At 44.0% G+C, this 18,352-nt stretch overlaps 1 protein-coding gene across 1 annotated transcript in view; it reads left to right on the top strand.

Moving 5' to 3' along the window:
* The window catches only part of LDB1 (LIM domain binding 1), a 239,641-nt gene extending 224,779 nt beyond the window's left edge, over positions 1-14,862 (top strand). Inside the window, 8 exon segments of the mRNA XM_075348371.1 lie at positions 4,131-4,303; positions 5,881-6,003; positions 6,164-6,247; positions 8,771-8,894; positions 8,976-9,118; positions 13,809-13,853; positions 13,855-13,912; positions 13,915-14,862. Of these exon segments, the coding sequence (XP_075204486.1) occupies positions 4,131-4,303; positions 5,881-6,003; positions 6,164-6,247; positions 8,771-8,894; positions 8,976-9,118; positions 13,809-13,853; positions 13,855-13,912; positions 13,915-14,039 (875 nt within the window). The 3' untranslated portion in view covers positions 14,040-14,862.
* The last annotated feature ends 3,490 nt before the right edge of the window (positions 14,863-18,352 follow it).

The following is an 18,352-nucleotide window of genomic DNA, read 5'->3' as shown; positions in this document are numbered from 1 at the left end:
CGTATCTTTTGTAGCCAGGTAGGGTAAAGCAGACGGCTGCAGCCTGCAGACCACAGCTGGCAGCTTCACCTTGGCTGGTTAATCCAAAACAGAGGGCACCCCACGCTGTTGTTTTACATTAAATAAATAATTAAAAACAAAAAACGTGGGGTCCCCCCCCAAATTGGATCACCAGCCAAGGTGAAGTGGACAACTGGCATCTGATATTCTCAGACTAGGGAGGTCCACTGTTATTGGACGCTCCCCAGCCTAAAAATAGCAGGCTGCAGCCGCCCCAGAAGTGGTGCATCCATTAGACGTGCCAATCCTGGAGCTTTGCCCCAACTCATCCCTGTTGCCCTGGTGCGGTGGCAAACTGGGTAATATATGGGGTTGATGCCAGATGTGTAATGTCACCTGGCATCAAGCCCTGGGGTTAGTGATGTCACGCGTCTATCAGATACCAGACATCACCAACCCAGTCAGTAAGAAATAAAAAATAGACAACAAAAAAAAATTTTATTTGAAAAAACACTCCCCACATTCCCTCTTTCACCAATTTATTGACAAGAACAATCAAATCCGGGTCCGGCGTAATCCAATAAGGCGGGGGGGGGGGGGGGGTCCCACGACAATCCATACCATAGTCACTGTCCCAGCCAATGAAGATTCCCCATTGGCTGGGAGAGCAATGCAGTGACCTGAGCTAACATCAATAGGTCATCCCAGGTCACTGCAGGGGATGGCGAGCGCTGCCATCAGGAGGTTAGATGAGATCATTTCCTGCTGTGATGATCTCCTGCAGTCCTGCCATAAGCGCTGTCACTGCCTTCTATGCCCGCCGCGTTTTCAGCAGTATCGCGAGAGCCCGTGACGTCACCGCCAGTGACCGTCTCGGGCCGCGGGCATAGACGGCAGTGACAGCGCAGTGACAGCGGTGACGTCAGGAGGCAGGAGATCGTCACAGCAGGTAATGATCTCATCTCACCTCCTGACAGCAGCGTCCGTCATCCGCGCGGCTGCACGCACTGCAGCGTGAGAAGCTGCTGACAATGCAGGCAGACACTGACACTGCAGTGCAGGCAGCCGCGAGGCTGGAGCGGGACACAGACTGCACGGGCACCTGGAGGTCACATGGAAGTGCTTCTGTGCGGCGTCCAGGGAGTGTGACGTGTGTGTGTTTACTCTGCTCCGCTTCCTCTTCCTGGCATAATGACATCACTTCCTGCAAAACCGCAGACAGCGATGAGCATTACCGCAGGTAAATCGCGGCTATACCGGGGGTATACCGCACATCATTTGCTACCTGCGGTATACCCCCGGAATTTCGCGATTACACTACAGTGAATGGAGTGAAATACCGCAGGTACCTGCGGAAAAGAAGTGACATGCACATTTTCTCAAGAAAATCTTCACAAAGCATTTTCTTGAGGAGAAAAAACGCAGCGTGCGCAGCTATTTTTTTTCCCATAGGTTTTGCTGGGAAATGGTCTGCAGAAAGATCACAAGCATTTCTCAAGAAATTTCCGCAGCAAAACCGTGGGTAAATCTGCAGGTAAAAACGCCTAGTGCGCACAGGGCCTAAAGGGGTTTCCCATCACGGACAAAAAACTTGATGTGAACACTGCCTAATATGGACTCCCCAATTGTCTTTTTTTTTTTTTTTTCTCCATGGGATTCCCTCAAAATAATGAATTTATGCAGGGGGGGTTATTTCTGGGAAGTTCTGTTAATCAACAAGTGGAGATCAAAGGACAGGGACTCCTTTTTTTACATGCATGTATTTGGAGCTATAATTTTTTTTTTTTTTTTGTCCAATTGGGTTTAATTAAAAAATGTACATTGTTTGGCTTTTGCAAACGGTTTCCCTGCACATTGCTGGCTTAATGAGTTACCTGAGGATCCATCAGTGAGCTCGCTCTGATGAGGAGTTTATAACTGTCTTTTTCTGAGCTCTTCTCTGCTAATTTATGACCGATTTCAAGGTACAGCCCCAATTTCACATGGTCTCTGGCAATAAACCTGCAGATAGCAGCTCAGTAAAAGAGGTACAAACTCCTCAGAGAACTCATTCTGCAGCCAACAATGTGCAGGGAAACAAAGCAAATCTATGCAAACACTTTTTTAATTAAACTAAATGACAAAAAATATTTTTTACAGGGGTTCTCCCACAAGCAAAGTTAATTTTTATCAATAGATTTTTGAATAATTATAAATTCCACAATTGGATGTGTTTAAACAAAAATGTTCCTATGCGGAGATATCTTATATATGTGTCCCTGCTGTGTACTGTGTAATGGCCGTGTCTGACCGTACACGGAAATGGTCTGGTCATTCCACATCTCCTGGGCCGGGGAGGAAGGAAAAAAAGTATACAGACAGGACAGTACGGGGGTCACAAGTTATTCTTTCTGTGAGGTAAAACATTTTTTTAAAAATCAGACAGGGAAATGCTTTACCTCACACATTGGATCCATTGCAATAATGTTTGTATACTTCTTTTATTTTTTTTTATTTTTAAACTTCCCCACCTGCCCAGAAGCTGTGGAATGATCAGAGCATGTCCCTGTACGGTCAGACACGGCCATTACACAGTACACAGCAGGGACACATATATAAGATTATCTCCGCACAGGGACATTTTATATAAACACATCCAATTGTGGAAATTATTATTATTCCAAGATCTATTGATTAAAATTAGCTTTGTTCATGGAAAAACCCCTTTAAGACAAAAAAAATATATGCCTTAAAGAAAAAAACACAAAACCAAAAAAACCCCCCATATCCTTAAAGGGAACCAGTCACCAGGTTTGTATACCCCAATCTATTGCAGCCTATGCAACGGCACTGTGATGCTGATTACTTCCATAGCTTTATTTTAGAAATCTGGATTGATGTTTTAAAGAACATGGGTGGCACGGGGGCTCAGTGGTTAGCACTGCAGTCTTGTGGTGGCTCAGTGGTTAGCACTGCAGTCTTGTGGTGGCTGAGTGGTTAGCACTGCAGTCTTGTGGTGGCTCAGTGGTTAGCACTGCAGTCTTGCAGCGCTGGGGTCCTGGGTTCAAATCCCACCAAGGACACCATCTGCAAGGCGTTTATATGTTCTCCCCGTGTTTGTGTGGGTTTCCTCCCACACTCCAAAGACATACAGATAGGGACTCTAGATTGTGAGCCCCAATGGGGACAGTGTTGCAAATGTATGTAAAGCGCTGCGGAATTAAAAGCGCTATATAAATTAATAAAATTATTAAAGAAATTTTTTGTTGCATTGTTATGCAAATCAGCCATAAGTGCAGCGGGGGCGGGCACTGTCCTTACAGCTCTGCTGCCTCTCCTCCCTATTCTCCACCTACCTCCGGTCAGTGATTGACAGGTCACTCCTCTTTCAGTTACCGTCCTCTCCTGCCTGAGATCTAGAGCACTGTCATTCCCTGGGCGGTGCAGATCCTGATGAAGACGTGTCACTGTCTGGCGCATTCTGCATAGTTTGCAGATCTCTGCGGTCACTGACAGTCCTCTTCACTAAACAGTCGGGCACGGTAGCGAGCAGCAGGGATGAAGAAGACCGTTGAGGTCTGGTGTGATCTACTGATGGTCTTCCTCAGGAACGTATTGAGCATGCACCGCTCTGGGGAATGACGGCGCTTGCACTAGATCTCGGGAAGGAGATGCGACGGGGGTCGTTGTAGAATGACCTGTCAATCACTGACAAGTGGTGGGTGGGGAATAGAAAACAAAGTTTTAAGTACAGTGCCCGCCCCCTTTGCACTTACGGCTCATTTGCATAACAATTCAAGAATGAATGTGGACTGTCGATGGCAGCGGTGTAGTCTGAGGCCCAGTGCCGGATGTGGGGCAGGGTCCCCACCTACCGTACCTCATTTCTAATATTAGTGGCTTAGGCCGCGCTCACATCAGCGGTATTTTGCCGCAAAACCGGATCCGTCACAAATGTTTCAGCTCCATTAATTTGCTATGGAATCTCGGCAAGATGCGGTTACATGCGGTACAGTTGATGTGAGCGCGGCCTTCATATGACACTTGGGCCCGGGTGAGAATTACATGACAAGTTGTGTATGAGTTACACACTGAGACCGACTACTCTCGTGAGAACTGAAATAACACAATGTCTTTTTCTATCTCTTCAGCGATTGGACGGACGCTTATTCCCCGGTATTTCCGCAGTATATTCGAAGGTGGCGCCACAGAGCTGTATTACGTCTTGAAACACCCCAAGGAGTCATTCCACAATAACTTTGTCTCTCTGGACTGCGACCAGTGCACGATGGTCACACAGCATGGCAAACCCATGTTCACACAGGTATCCCAGCCGCGCAGAGCTAATGCAAAATGCTTCAAATGTGTAATATCTGACCATTTCAAAATCTCTTCTTGCTGGCAATGAATAGAAACCTTTTCTTTTGGCCTTAAAGGTGCCGACCTCTTTTTGTACTACTGCATCCAGCCTACATATACATTTCGAGTGAACTTTGCATAACATAATCTGAGATGGACGCTAGAATTCTTAGGCATCTTTTCTTAGAACTTTGCTTTCTATGTCCCTCTGTTATTCCTCCTGGCAATGAATGATAAATTGACAATTCGCAGTTGCTAGTTGGGGGCGTATCTCTAAACACTTGAATTGACCAATCAAAGCTGCCCATGTTTTGAGAACTTTACCCTATTTGTCAATGGGAATGTTAACAATCATTTGTCCATTTTATGCATTTCCAGGGAGAATAACAGAGGAACAACACAATGCAAAGATCTAAAAATAAATTTTTGTGTTTTTTTTTTTTTTGGTTTTTTTGTTTTTTTTTTTTAAAGCCCCATTGAGTTATTCAGGGCTGGTCTTAAATACCAGACACGGGAAGAAAGGGGCCTTCTTTTTTGTATACAGTACAAACCCTTTAAGGTAGCAAGAAAGCAGAAAAAACAGGCTCACCATGTAATTCTATTAAATTAACGGGGGGAAATGTCTCCGTTAGGTACCTTTTACCAGCTGGTGAACACACAGATTCCAGTGTAGAGTAGAAAGGCAATTTCCAGCACAATCTGTACGGTAATAAATTCAAAAGTTTATTCCAAGGATTCAAATTGTCTCTCCAGTAAAGGAGACAAACTCCAGCGCAGCGCCACCCATTGGAAGTAGCGATCCTAAAAGTCACAAGTGGATTTTTAACAATCCTTTGCAATATGACTCAGGATATATATATGCCAGATCAGAATCCCAATTAGCAGACACTGTGTTTTGGGGTGCTTGCCCCTCGTCAGTGCAAAGTATGGGGTGTCTGATCTGGCTCATGAGAAAGCTATGTGGGGACCACGGGGGAACACTATTCTCCTTAAGGAGACTTTGCAAGCCAGTCTGTCTGGCTGCCAGGATTAAAATTTAAGCAGGGTCCATTTTAGAGCTGACATGTTTCGGACTATGTGTGCTATGAGTAAGGGCACACTGTGTCCGAAACATGTCAGCTCTAAAATGGATCCTGCTGAAATTTTAATTCTTTTTGATTTTATTACTGTAGGGATTGTGCTGGCAATTGCCTTTCTACTCTACTTTACAACCCCTTTTTAGTAGTGGCTTTCATTGAGGGAGGAATTTGCTCGTAAACTGGGGTGATTGGGTGACAATAGCAAGCAGCTCTGCATGATAAATTTATACTATCACAGCTGTAAATACACATTGGAAAAATAAGTGGTTTGATAAATTAAATCAGCCTATAAGAGAATATTCACACTAAGCATTTTGTTTATTTTTACGGCTATAAACTGCTATTTTCTGCACCCTTAAAATCTAAATTCCATGATGCCATCTAGTGGCCATCTGTGAGTACAGCTGCTTTGTATTTTGTGCTTGCCTGTATTACCATGTGTAACCTGTTCTGTTCCTATTAGGTGTGCGTGGAGGGGAGGTTATACCTGGAGTTCATGTTTGATGACATGATGAGGATAAAAACGTGGCATTTCAGTATCCGGCAACATCGAGAGCTCATTCCCCGCAGTATCCTAGCCATGCACGTAAGTCCGGAACCACAATACAGTATTGGTGTTTACTGAAGCGAATGATGCCATGAAAGCTCCTCATACATCCGTGATGTCACATATTATTGAGGAGAGATCTGGCTGTGATATTGATTAGTTCTATTACAATTTTATTTGTAATTTATTTCTTTTTTAGGCCCAGGACCCCCAAATGTTGGACCAGTTGTCAAAGAACATTACAAGATGTGGTCTATCGAACTCTACGCTCAACTACCTCCGGGTGAGCCAAGTATGACAATTGGGTCTCGGATGATGCTGGGCTTTACTAATAATGGTGTAATGCCCAACAATTAGCTGACGACGCACCACCTGCCCTGTCATACGCATACTGTTTAGACCAGCCTAACATGGCCACCAGGCCTTTTGTTTTTTTTTGTGGGTCACTTTTTTTTTTAAATTTTATTTATTCTTTTTTTAATGCACTTAAAGGGAACCTGTCAGGTCCCTTATGCCCTCCGACCCAGCAGCAATCACATTGCACTTCAGTTACCTTCCTAACCAGCCCTGTATAATATCATTCTCTAAAATTACTGTTAAACAAACAAAAAAAAGCATTTTTCTCTGACACCTCATTGGGGGACACAGGAAACCATGGTTGTGTCCCCCAATGATGGCTAAGAGAAAACGATTTTACGGTGAGTACACAAAAATCCGTTTATTACCTCCGTTTTTCATCTACAAATCAGGGCCTTGGCATGGAAAGAGGGCAGACTAGTCAAGGAAAATTACACCCCTTCCACTAGTCATCACAACCCTGTGGGTGTGATTTCCAATAGCCAGTATCACCGCATCTCCTGGAATTCTTGCTCATGCACGCGGCTCATTCAGTGTCAGTGTGCTTCAGAAGCCGGGTGCACACGTCCCTGTTTTAGAGAGGGACTCTGCACATTATCAGAAGTGCAGACGCTGTTCCTCTGATCTTGCGCAGTGCGCCTCTTTGAAGCTGTGACATATACCCCCAGCTTTTGAGGTGCATTGTTGATACTGAAATGAGCCGCGTGCATTCGCAAGGTTTCCAGAAGCTGTGGTGACCTCGGCCAGTGCAAATCATGTTATCACAGGGGCATGATAACACGGAAAGAGAGTCGACTAGTCAAGGGAAATTATGCCCCTTCAACTAGTCAAAGCCCTAATTTGCATAAGAAAAACAGAGGTAATAAATGCTTATTTTACACACAGATTTTAGAGAATGATGTTATACAGTGCTGGTTAGGAAGGGGATTTTGACATACAAATGTGAATGTTGGTGGCATGGAGGGCATAGCGCACCTGACTCATTCCCTTTACCTTACAATATAGTATACTGAAGGAAACAAAGTTATGCCTTATTTTTTTATATTTGTATCATAGTTTTAATATTTATACTGATTTTTACTTTTTGCGGCATGTTAGCTTTGTTCTGTCAGGGCCATTAATTTTAATTAGTTTTTTTTTTGTTTTACTACTTTACAAATGTTTTTGTTTATGGACAGTAAAAACATATATTTGATATACTGCCTTCAGAATAATATATAAAAAAATATAGCTATCTCATATGTAGCAATATCTCATATATAGCTATATATCATTCCCCTATATATCCTAGATCTATATATCCTAGATCTATATATCCTAGATCTATATATCCTAGATCGGAGATCTATATATCCTAGATCGGAGATCTATATATCCTAGATCGGAGATCTATATATCCTAGATCGGAGATCTATATATCCTAGATCGGAGATCTATATATCCTAGATCGGAGATCTATATATCCTAGATCGGAGATCTATATATCCTAGATCGGAGATCTATATATCCTAGATCGGAGATCTATATATCCTAGATCGGAGATCTATATATCCTAGATCGGAGATCTATATATCCTAGATCGGAGATCTATATATCCTAGATCGGAGATCTATATATCCTAGATCGGAGATCTATATATCCTAGATCGGAGATCTATATATCCTAGATCGGAGATCTATATATCCTAGATCGGAGATCTATATATCCTAGATCGGAGATCTATATATCCTAGATCGGAGATCTATATATCCTAGATCGGAGATCTATATATCCTAGATCGGAGATCTATATATCCTAGATCGGAGATCTATATATCCTAGATCGGAGATCTATATATCCTAGATCGGAGATCTATATATCCTAGATCGGAGATCTATATATCCTAGATCGGAGATCTATATATCCTAGATCGGAGATCTATATATCCTAGATCGGAGATCTATATATCCTAGATCGGAGATCTATATATCCTAGATCGGAGATCTATATATCCTAGATCGGAGATCTATATATCCTAGATCGGAGATCTATATATAATATATTATTCTGAATGCAGTGTATCCTACAGTTTGTAGTCCCCTATGAAGCCTTTCGTTAGGTCTTTTAACCATTCATCAATCCAAGGATTGTGCTGCAGGGGGTTGATGGGGTGATGGAGGAGGTAGAGGAGGGTCACTCCCCTCCATCTAACCGCTTGTATGCTGTCCTCTCAATTGGGTGCTGCAGCTTTGGGTTAATAGCAGTGCTTGGAGATGGCTCTAATTTCTGCAGTTTTACACAGCCAGCACCTGCTGTAGATGATACTGCTATATGGTCGCAGAGCGGACCCGATAGCTTACTAGCTCCTGGTGCTGCTGTACAGGTTGCATATTCGGTATGTCCGCCCAGTGACCAACCCAACCTGTCTGTATTTCGACATTTAACCTTTTAATGCCCTCTCTCCTCGCAGCTGTGTGTAATTCTGGAGCCCATGCAGGAGCTCATGTCCCGACACAAGACGTACAGTTTAAGCCCCAGAGACTGCTTAAAGACATGTCTATTTCAGAAATGGCAGAGGATGGTGGCGCCACCCGGTGAGAAATCCTAACCACTGCACTTCACCTCTCCTGTGCGGCAGGTCCGTGCCTTTCTAACCTGCATGGTCTTTCCTGCAGCTGAACCGGCCCGACAGGCTCCTAATAAGAGGAGAAAAAGGAAGATGTCTGGGGGGAGCACGATGAGCTCTGGAGGGGGCAACACAAACAACAGTAACAGTAAGAAGAAAAGTCCGGCCAGTACATTCGGCCTCACCAGCCAGGTACCTGTAAGCATCACCTTTTAATTTTCTCTTTTATACCCCATTACCTGTCATGTTATCTGTATGACCCAATTATGCAGTATTAAGTGTCGGCGGTGCTGAGCACAGTGTGGCGGGTTTATGAGACACCAGGTCTCAGATTTTAACTTTTCATCAGCTCTGTAAATTAATTGGTCGCTTCGGGCAATTTCATCATTTGACTTGCACTCGATTTGATGAAACTTTTAGGGCGAGTGAATTATACTCCGGCTATGCACTTGGAGAGGGAGCGTCCTGCTAGGCTCCTATATCCGGGGGAGCAGCCGTAATGTATCATCGCATTATATTGTACAGCGTTGGCTCCTGAACTGGAGTCTAGGGGGTGTTCTGTGTCCAAATCCACATCTATGAGCAACCTCCGTATAGACTGTGGACGGTCCATCCTGCTATAGCAAATTCAGTGTTTTAGAAAACTGACATCTTCCCTTGGCTAGTTGGCCCGCTTAGCATGTTATTACGCCCCTGAAGGTGTGGTAACATGCTAATCAATGGACCGCGTCAGAGGATGATCTCACTCACCCCTCCAACGCCATTGTGTCAGACTCCTGGATTTTGGCTCAGTGCGCAGACCCCGGAATTTCGATCATGCGCACTATGAAGCCGGGTGTACGCGTCCTGGCTTCAAACTTGTGTAGTGCGCACGACCGGAAGTCGGGGATAATGTGCACTGCACGTAGTCCAGAGTCTGGCACGGTGCAGCAGAGAGGTGAGTGAGACCATCCTCTGACGCTGTGCATTCATTAGCATGTTAGTAGGCCCACGGGTCTAACATGCTAAGGGGACCGACTAGCCAAGGGAAATACTGACCTTGCCATTAGTCCCTGTGCTCATTAGCATATGATAAAGGAGATTTAGAAATACTTTTTCAAAAGATCTATTTATCAATGCTACTAGATGCAGGGATTAGAAATATGCACCCAGAACTGCTCGTGGTTCTGGGTGCATATTGCACCGGACAGGTTTCCTTTAAGAAATGGCACTCCGAAAAGAAGTTTGTGATGTGGCATAGAGTTGATATGATGGGTCTTTATTTTACTAAGCACTGCCTGGACCTGTATATAGCCTTTTGCTTCTAGGAGGCAGTGCAGCATCTAAACAACAAAGAGCCATTTGCCACTTTCATATCCACAGTCAGAATGCAGTAATGTTAGTTGGGTTCCTGTGTATTGTGGAGGAGAAGGGTAAAACCTCCAGCCTTCTCTTCTGTGTATTTTGGCTGTTACTGGCTTTCTATAGTAAGAAAGTCAGATTAACTCTTTACAAGCTGTTGTGTCTTCCTTAGCCACATTATCTTCTCCTCCTGCAGATTCAACCCTTTACAAGCAGTCATGTCCTCTTTAGTCTGCAAAATACACCGCACACCTTATTACATGGCTGGTTTACAATGCCTATTTTATGACGTAAAGTTCAGGCTTTTTGGTTGAAGGAGAATAATATTTTGGCCTTGGCCTGATGGACATTTTCCGCAATTCTGAAGAATTTGCATGAACGCACATTGAGTTACACGCCACACACATCCGTATAATACCCCGACCTCACTAATAGCAATATAGAGATGTGTAATTTTCCATCAGGGCTGTGTAACCTGTTATTATTGGTAACAGGTTTTCATTTTGCCTTGATCCCCTGCCTGCAATTGTGTGTAACGCTCTGCGGAGCCAGGGCTAGCACCAGAGCCACACCGTCATAGGAAGCCGGTCACAATTCCTGGAAATTAGATGACAATTCGTGTTTTGTTCTCAGCTGGGATGTATTTGTTATGGAATGTATGTGTATATATGTTCTGGCTTACATTCCCCCTTTTTACCCATTTACGCGTTGTCACTTTACATGGCTGATCCTACACTGATCCTGCAGTACAGACTGTACAACGGCTCATTCAATACTGCTGTAATTTTTTGGATTTTTTGCAAATGTCTCAGCAATCCCTACATGGTCTGTGACTTTTTAGAGTTTACTGATCTGTTTCCAGTAGAATAGTGAGTGCAGCTCTGGAGTATAATACAGGATGTAACTCAGGATCAGTAATATAATGTATGTACACAGTGACTCCACCAGCAGAATAGTGAGTGCAGCTCTGGAGTATAATACAGGAGGTAACTCAGGACCAGTACAGGATCAGTAATGTAATGTATGTACACAGTGACTGCACCAGCAGAATAGTGAGTGCAGCTCTGGAGTATAATACAGGATGTAACTCAGGATCAGTACAGGATCAGTAATATAATGTATGTACACAGTGACTCCACCAGCAGAATAGTGAGTGCAGCTCTGGAGTATAATACAGGAGGTAACTCAGGACCAGTACAGGATCAGTAATGTAATGTATGTACACAGTGACTGCACCAGCAGAATAGTGAGTGCAGCTCTGGAGTATAATACAGGATGTAACTCAGGATCAGTACAGGATCAGTAATATAATGTATGTACACAGTGACTCCACCAGCAGAATAGTGAGTGCAGCTCTGGAGTATAATACAGGATGTAACTCAGGATCAGTACAGGATCAGTAATATAATGTATGTACACAGTGACTGCACCAGCAGAATAGTGAGTGCAGCTCTGGAGTCTGGAGTATAATACATGATGTAACTCAGGATCAGTACAGGATATGTAATATATATGTACACAGTGACTGCACAGAATAGTGAGCGCAGCACAGGATGTAACGCAGGATAAGTAATGTATGTACGCAGAGACTCCAAGTGAGTGCAGCTCTGGAATATAGTACAGGATATAACGCAGGATCAGTACAGGATATGTAAAGTAATATATGTACACAGTGACTGCACCAGCAGAATAGTGAGTGCAGCTCTGGAGAATAATACAGGGGGTAACTCATGATCAGTAATGTAATGTATGTACCCAATGACTGCACCAGCAGAATAGTGAGTGCAGCTCTGGTTTATAATATAGGATATAACTCAGGATCAATACAGGATCAGTAATGGAATTTATGTACACCGTGACTCCACCAGCAGAATAGTGAGTACAGCTCTGGAGTAAAATACACGATGTATGTCAGCATGCACACATTTTCATGTATATTTTTATCGAAGATGACTGGGTAGATTTGTGCTATAATTGCAGTTATTGGGTATTGTACTGTACTGATCCTTAGTGACATCCTGTTTTACACTCCAGAGCTGCATTCATAATTCTGCAAACTGTCAAGAAATGTAGTCAGGCATTCCCCGAACAGAGTAGTTGGGAAGCTAATATTCGCAGTATGCCTATTACATTAGGTAAACTGGATTTGAATTAACCATAAATTAATTTTCGACTACTGTGCAAGAAAATTTGCAATATTGTTTCTTTATGATATCAATGTCCACTTTGCCTTGCTTTTAACTACTTGCTCAAAATTATAATGAGGCGGCTTTAAATTCATCGCTCCTTTTTATAGAGCTAGTCTCATGTTTGGGAACTTCTAATAGAGTTATGAAAAAAGATTTGCAGGACCCTGGTCCAGCCGTGACATTGCTGGTCCATGGCTGCCCGGAACAGAATTCCATGTATCATCTCCTCCTTGCCAGCAGCCTACCAAACCAAAGAACCTGATGGGAAGGTGGAGGTTCAACTCCTACTTGCCAGCATCCTACTAATCTAAAGAACCTGGCGGGAAAGTAGAAGTTCATCTTCTACTTGCCAGCATCCTACCAATCCATAGAACCTGGCGGGAAGGTGGAGGCTCATCTCCTACTTGCCAGCGGCCTACCACTCCATAGAACCTGGCGGGAAGGTGGAGGCTCATCTCCTACTTGCCAGCGGCCTACCAATCCATAGAACCTGGCGGGAAGGTAGAAGTTCATCTCCTACTTGCCAGCATCCTACCGATCCATAGCACCTGGCGGGAAGGTGGAGGCTCATCTCCTACTTGCCAGCGGCCTACCAATCCATAGAACCTGGAGGGAAGGTAGAAGTTCATCTCCTACTTGCCAGCATCCTGGCGGGAAGGTGGAGGTTCATCTCCTACTTGCCAGCGGCCTACCACTCCATAGAACCTGGCGGGAAGGTAGAAGTTCATCTCCTACTTGCCAGCATCCTACCCGATCCATAGCACCTGGCGGGAAGGTGGAGGCTCATCTCCTACTTGCCAGCGGCCTACCAATCCAATAGAACCTGGCGGGAAGGTAGAAGTTCATCTCCTGCTTGCCAGCATCCTGGCGGGAAGGTGGAGGTTCATCTCCTACTTGCCAGCGTCCTCCTGATCTAAAGAACCTGGCGGGGAAGGTGGAGGTTCATCTACTTGCCAACGGCCTACTAATCTAAAGAACCTGGCGGGAATCTGGAGGTTCCCAAAGCTCTGGTCCGGCTATGTGGACACTGGACAAAGGGTCCTGCAAAGTTTTTTGATCAACTTGAAAATCTGGAGTGTGATGGCGGGGTGGTGGGAGGGTGGACGATGACTTTCATCCGTGACACGAGTCCCGTGCCAAGTTTGTTAGCGGGAGTAGAGATGGGTAATGCGTAACACATGCTGCTTTGTAATGACTGTAGGGCGTTAATCCTACATCCCTTACGTTACATGCATTTTTGCAGGCCTCAGCTTCCCCCTGACCTCCAAGAAGCCGCTTCTGACCACGCGTAGTAGTGGAAGGAAGGGACACGCCTCTGCCTTGATTATGTTTCTGGACCTCTTCCCTTTCAGGATGTAATGGTGGTGGGCGAACCAACCCTTATGGGAGGAGAATTCGGGGCATGAAGATGAACGACTGATAACCCGCCTGGAGAACACTCAGTTTGATGCTGCCAATGAATTGACGACGAGGATAGCTTCAATAATTCCCCCGCACTGGGCGCCAACAGCCCCTGGAACAGCAAACCACCTTCAAGCCAAGAAAGTAAATCGGAGAACCCAACCTCACAGGCTTCACAGTAAAGAAGAAAAAAATAGAATAAAGTATATATATGTGTATATAACAGGCCGATGTGGAGGAACAAAATGTTTTTGTTTTAAAATAAAAGTTGAGAAAAAGTAAAAAAAAATAAAAATAAAGAGAAGAAAAAAAAAAGTTGAAACTTATCTACCTGTAAATTGAAAGAAAAAGACATTTTAAGATTTAACCCCTTTGCTATAGGTAATATCTCTTTAGGGAAGGGGTTACTGTGAGAGGATCTGAGGTACTGTGGACCAGTAACTGCATATGATCAAAGGGCAGATGGGGGTGGGGGGGAGGAGGGGGAGGAATCTGCACATTTTTAAGTAATTTGGCACTAAGATGACAGCCAGGGCGTCTTTTTTGTGCCCAGCTCATTGGGCTTATGGTCAAGTACATTAATACTTGTAGCAACCACAAATCTGTTTTTTTTTTTTGTTTTTTTATTTTTATTTTTAATTTTTTTTTTAATGTTAATTTTAAGCATAATTATGGGTGCAAAAAAAATCCAGATCAGACATGTCTATAATGACGTTTAATCCTAGGTTAATTAAATGCATAAGAAGATGGCCATCGAAGGTGCCATGGTTCAAGAAAAGGCAGTGAGGAAGTATGAGTGGGATACGTAATGTTTGGTGACAGCGCCTCTAATGGTCAATCAGCCTTTGTATTTAATCTCAAAGTGGTCACTAGTAGTGATGAGCGGGCACTACCATGCTCAGGTGCTCAGTACTCGTAACTAGTGATGAGCGGGCACTATCATGCTCGGGTGCTCAGTACTCGTAACTAGTGATGAGCGGGCACTACCATGCTCAGGTGCTCAGTACTCGTAACTAGTGATGAGCGGGCACTACCATGCTCGGGTGCTCAGTACTCGTAACTAGTGATGAGCGGGCACTACCATGCTCAGGTGCTCAGTACTCGTAACTAGTGATGAGCGGGGCACTATCATGCTCGGGTGCTCAGTACTCGTAACTAGTGATGAGCGGGCACTACCATGCTCGGGGTGCTCAGTACTCGTAACTAGTGATGAGCGGGCACTACCATGCTCAGGTGCTCAGTACTAGTAACTAGTGATGAGCGGGGCACTACCATGCTCAGGTGCTCTGTACTCGTAACTAGTGATGAGCGGGCACTACCATGCTCAGGTGCTCAGTACTAGTAACTAGTGATGAGCGGGCACTACCATGCTCGGGTGCTCAGTACTCGTAACTAGTGATGAGGCGGGCACTACCATGCTCTGTACTCGTAACTAGTGATGAGCGGGCACTACCATGTTCAGGTGCTCAGTACTCGTAACTAGTGATGAGCGGGCACTACCATGCTCAGGAGCTCTGTACTGGTAACTAGTGATGAGCGGGCACTACCATGCTCGGGTGCTCAGTACTCGTAACTAGTGATGAGCGGGCACTACCATGCTCGGGTGCTCAGTACTCGTAACTAGTGATGAGCGGGCACTACCATGCTCAGGTACTCGGAACAAACAGTCGGATTCTTGGATGTGCTTAACTAGTGTACAAGTATAATTGAAGTTAATGGGGACGCCAAGTATTTTTTCTGGAAAGGTTCCTGGAAAAATGCTTGAGATCCCCATTATACTTGGGTACTTGAGTTGCGCAATCTGAGCATTAACTGCTCGTTACATGTACTAAGCATGGTAGTGCTCGCTCATCACTAGTTACGAGTACTGAGCACCTGAGCATGGTAGTGCCCCGCTCATCACTAGTTACGAGTACTGAGCACCTGAGCATGGTAGTGCTCGCTCATCACTAGTTACGAGTACAGAGCACCTGAGCATGGTAGTGCCCGCTCATCACTAGTTCCGAGTACTGAGCACCTGAGCATGGTAGTGCCCCGCTCATCACTAGTTCCGAGTACTGAGCACCTGAGCATGGTAGTGCCCGCTCATCACTAGTTACGAGTACAGAGCACCCTGAGCATGGTAGTGCCCGCTCATCACTAGTTACGAGTACTGAGCACCCGAGCATGGTAGTGCCCCGCCTCCCCCCCCCCCCCCCCTCCGTTACCTCTGGCTGAGGCACCCTGAGCCATGGTACCCCCCCCCCCATCACTAGTTACCAGTACTGAGCACCTGAGCATGGTAGTGCCCGCTCATCACTAGTTACCAGTACTGAGCACCTGAGCATGGTAGTGCACGCTCATCACTAGTCACTAACATTAAGGTCATGTTTCCATCTCTTCTTGTCTAGCAGAATAGACACACTTCAATTTAAATGCATAGATGGCCTTCACTAAGACCCTAATGTTTTTAAAGTAGGCTTCAATTGCCTATTAGTACCACATTGTTTTTTTGATTGCTAATTATTACAGCGTCTAATATTTAATTTTTTTCTTAACACACCGTTCCAGATCCAAAGAAAAGACAGTGTTAAAAAATTAAATTCTGCCTGCAGCCACCACTAGAGGGCATTCTCTACATACACGTTTATAATTGGAGTTCAATGAATAAGCAGTATGCAGTGTGCTCCCCCTAGTGGTGGCTAAAGATTTCCGATGTAACCAATTAACTATATCTGTGCAGATTATTTGGAACTCCAGAGCAAAAAAATTATATATCCAGGAATTAAAGATAAAAATCACAACCTTTTAAAAGGGGATCTCCGCTTTTGCTGCTTCTGGATGCAGCCAATGTAGACTTCAGGGCTTATGTTCCTACAATGCCATCTACAGGGGGAATAGAGATCCATTTCCTAAGTAGGTATGGATTTATAGTGGCAATCCTATCTAGATTCAAAATATTAATGCACCCCTATTAAATTTTAGTGACTGAGCAAAGATAATGACCGTGACCGCACATATATCATCTGTGAGGTCGCTTGGCATGACATGGGCATTAATTATTGTGTAACGCTTCATTTTTTTTCTATTTTAGCTCATTGTACATAATCCTCCTATTTCTCTCACGTATATATCAATATGTAGCAGTTGCGACCTCCACAGTGCCTCGTTCTTTTCTCGCTTTTCTAAAAAAAAAAAAATAATTTTTTTTTTTTATTTGATTTTATTTTAATTTTTTTGTTTATTTTTAAATAATATTATTAAAAAAAAAGTAAGTTAAAAAAATGCTGTCCTGATTTTGTACTGGCTTATTCTATATCTCTGGGGCATCTTGTTTTATACAGTTCCAAAAGCTTCAAACCAAGGAAAGACTTTGCCGAATTCCTTTGTAATCCCTCCGAGTGGAAGAGCCGAGGCCGATAAGCCCCCCGCTCTTCCCTACTATGTAAAGTTGTGTGATAATACCCCCCTCTCCTTTACCAACCTGTTCTCTGCTTGGGTTTCTGTATCTTGTGCCTGTACATTTCCGCTCAGTAGAAGCCGTGTGTAATTCTAGTCTTAATGTATTATCATTTTAGAAAAGATTTTATTCATTTTATTTTATTTTTGTTTTTTTATAATATGTATAGGTATTATGATATTTGAGGTGGGCGGGGGGATTTTCTTGTGTCCCCATAATGAGGACTGTAATAAATAGGGGTTAATTTTCGGTCACCAGTTCTTTGTACCTATGTAATGTTCAATGGTCTAGTTTGCTTTCATATGTGTGTATGTGGGCCCGGAGCTCCTTTCATCAAGGGTCACGAGTCCAATCCTAATTTTGTTAAAAGCAAAAGAATGAAAAGGGTAGCCTTAAATTATAAAGAGGTTGATGCTTGTAAAAGACCTGCCACTTACTGGTGAAAAAGCCGCTGTTCTCCTGAATCCGGCGTTGTTTTTCTTGTGTTTCTGAGCCTCTCCGTTCCTGAGATATGGCTCTTTTTTATTTTTCTAATCTTGTTAACCAAGTGGGTGTGATCCTAAAGTCTCTTGTGGCCACACCTACATGGCAGAAAAATATGCAATTATACAGTGTGTCCACCCATATCCTGTCCACCGCCATTAACTTGAGAATGGCGGCAGCTATAGGCATAGAAGTGGTGTCTAGGTATAGTAAAGTAGCCATGCGCTACACAATGAAACCACCTATAGCGCCACCTGGTGGAAAACAACGGAGTTAGCATTTTTATTTTGAAAACGGAACGAGATAGAGAAAAAAAGTGAATTACAAAGTTGTAGGGCATCATCAATTCAATATGAATCGACACCTTGCATACAGAAATGCTATGATTAGAACATGTAAAACTCACAAGGCTGCGGACGTGAAGCGATACCTCATGGAGACCTTCCTACAAGTCATTGGTTATGGTGGCTGTGTGCAGTGGCCTCCGCTCACCTGACCTGACCCCATTGGACTTCTTTCTGTGAGGTCACATCAAGCAGCAGGTGTATGCGACCCCTCTACCAACATTGCAGA

Source organism: Anomaloglossus baeobatrachus, chromosome 5 (genome assembly GCF_048569485.1).
Source record: "Anomaloglossus baeobatrachus isolate aAnoBae1 chromosome 5, aAnoBae1.hap1, whole genome shotgun sequence".
Lineage (NCBI taxonomy): Eukaryota > Metazoa > Chordata > Amphibia > Anura > Aromobatidae > Anomaloglossus > Anomaloglossus baeobatrachus.
The sequence above is the reverse complement of the archived record's forward strand: the minus strand, read 5'-3'. Positions and strand labels throughout refer to the sequence as shown.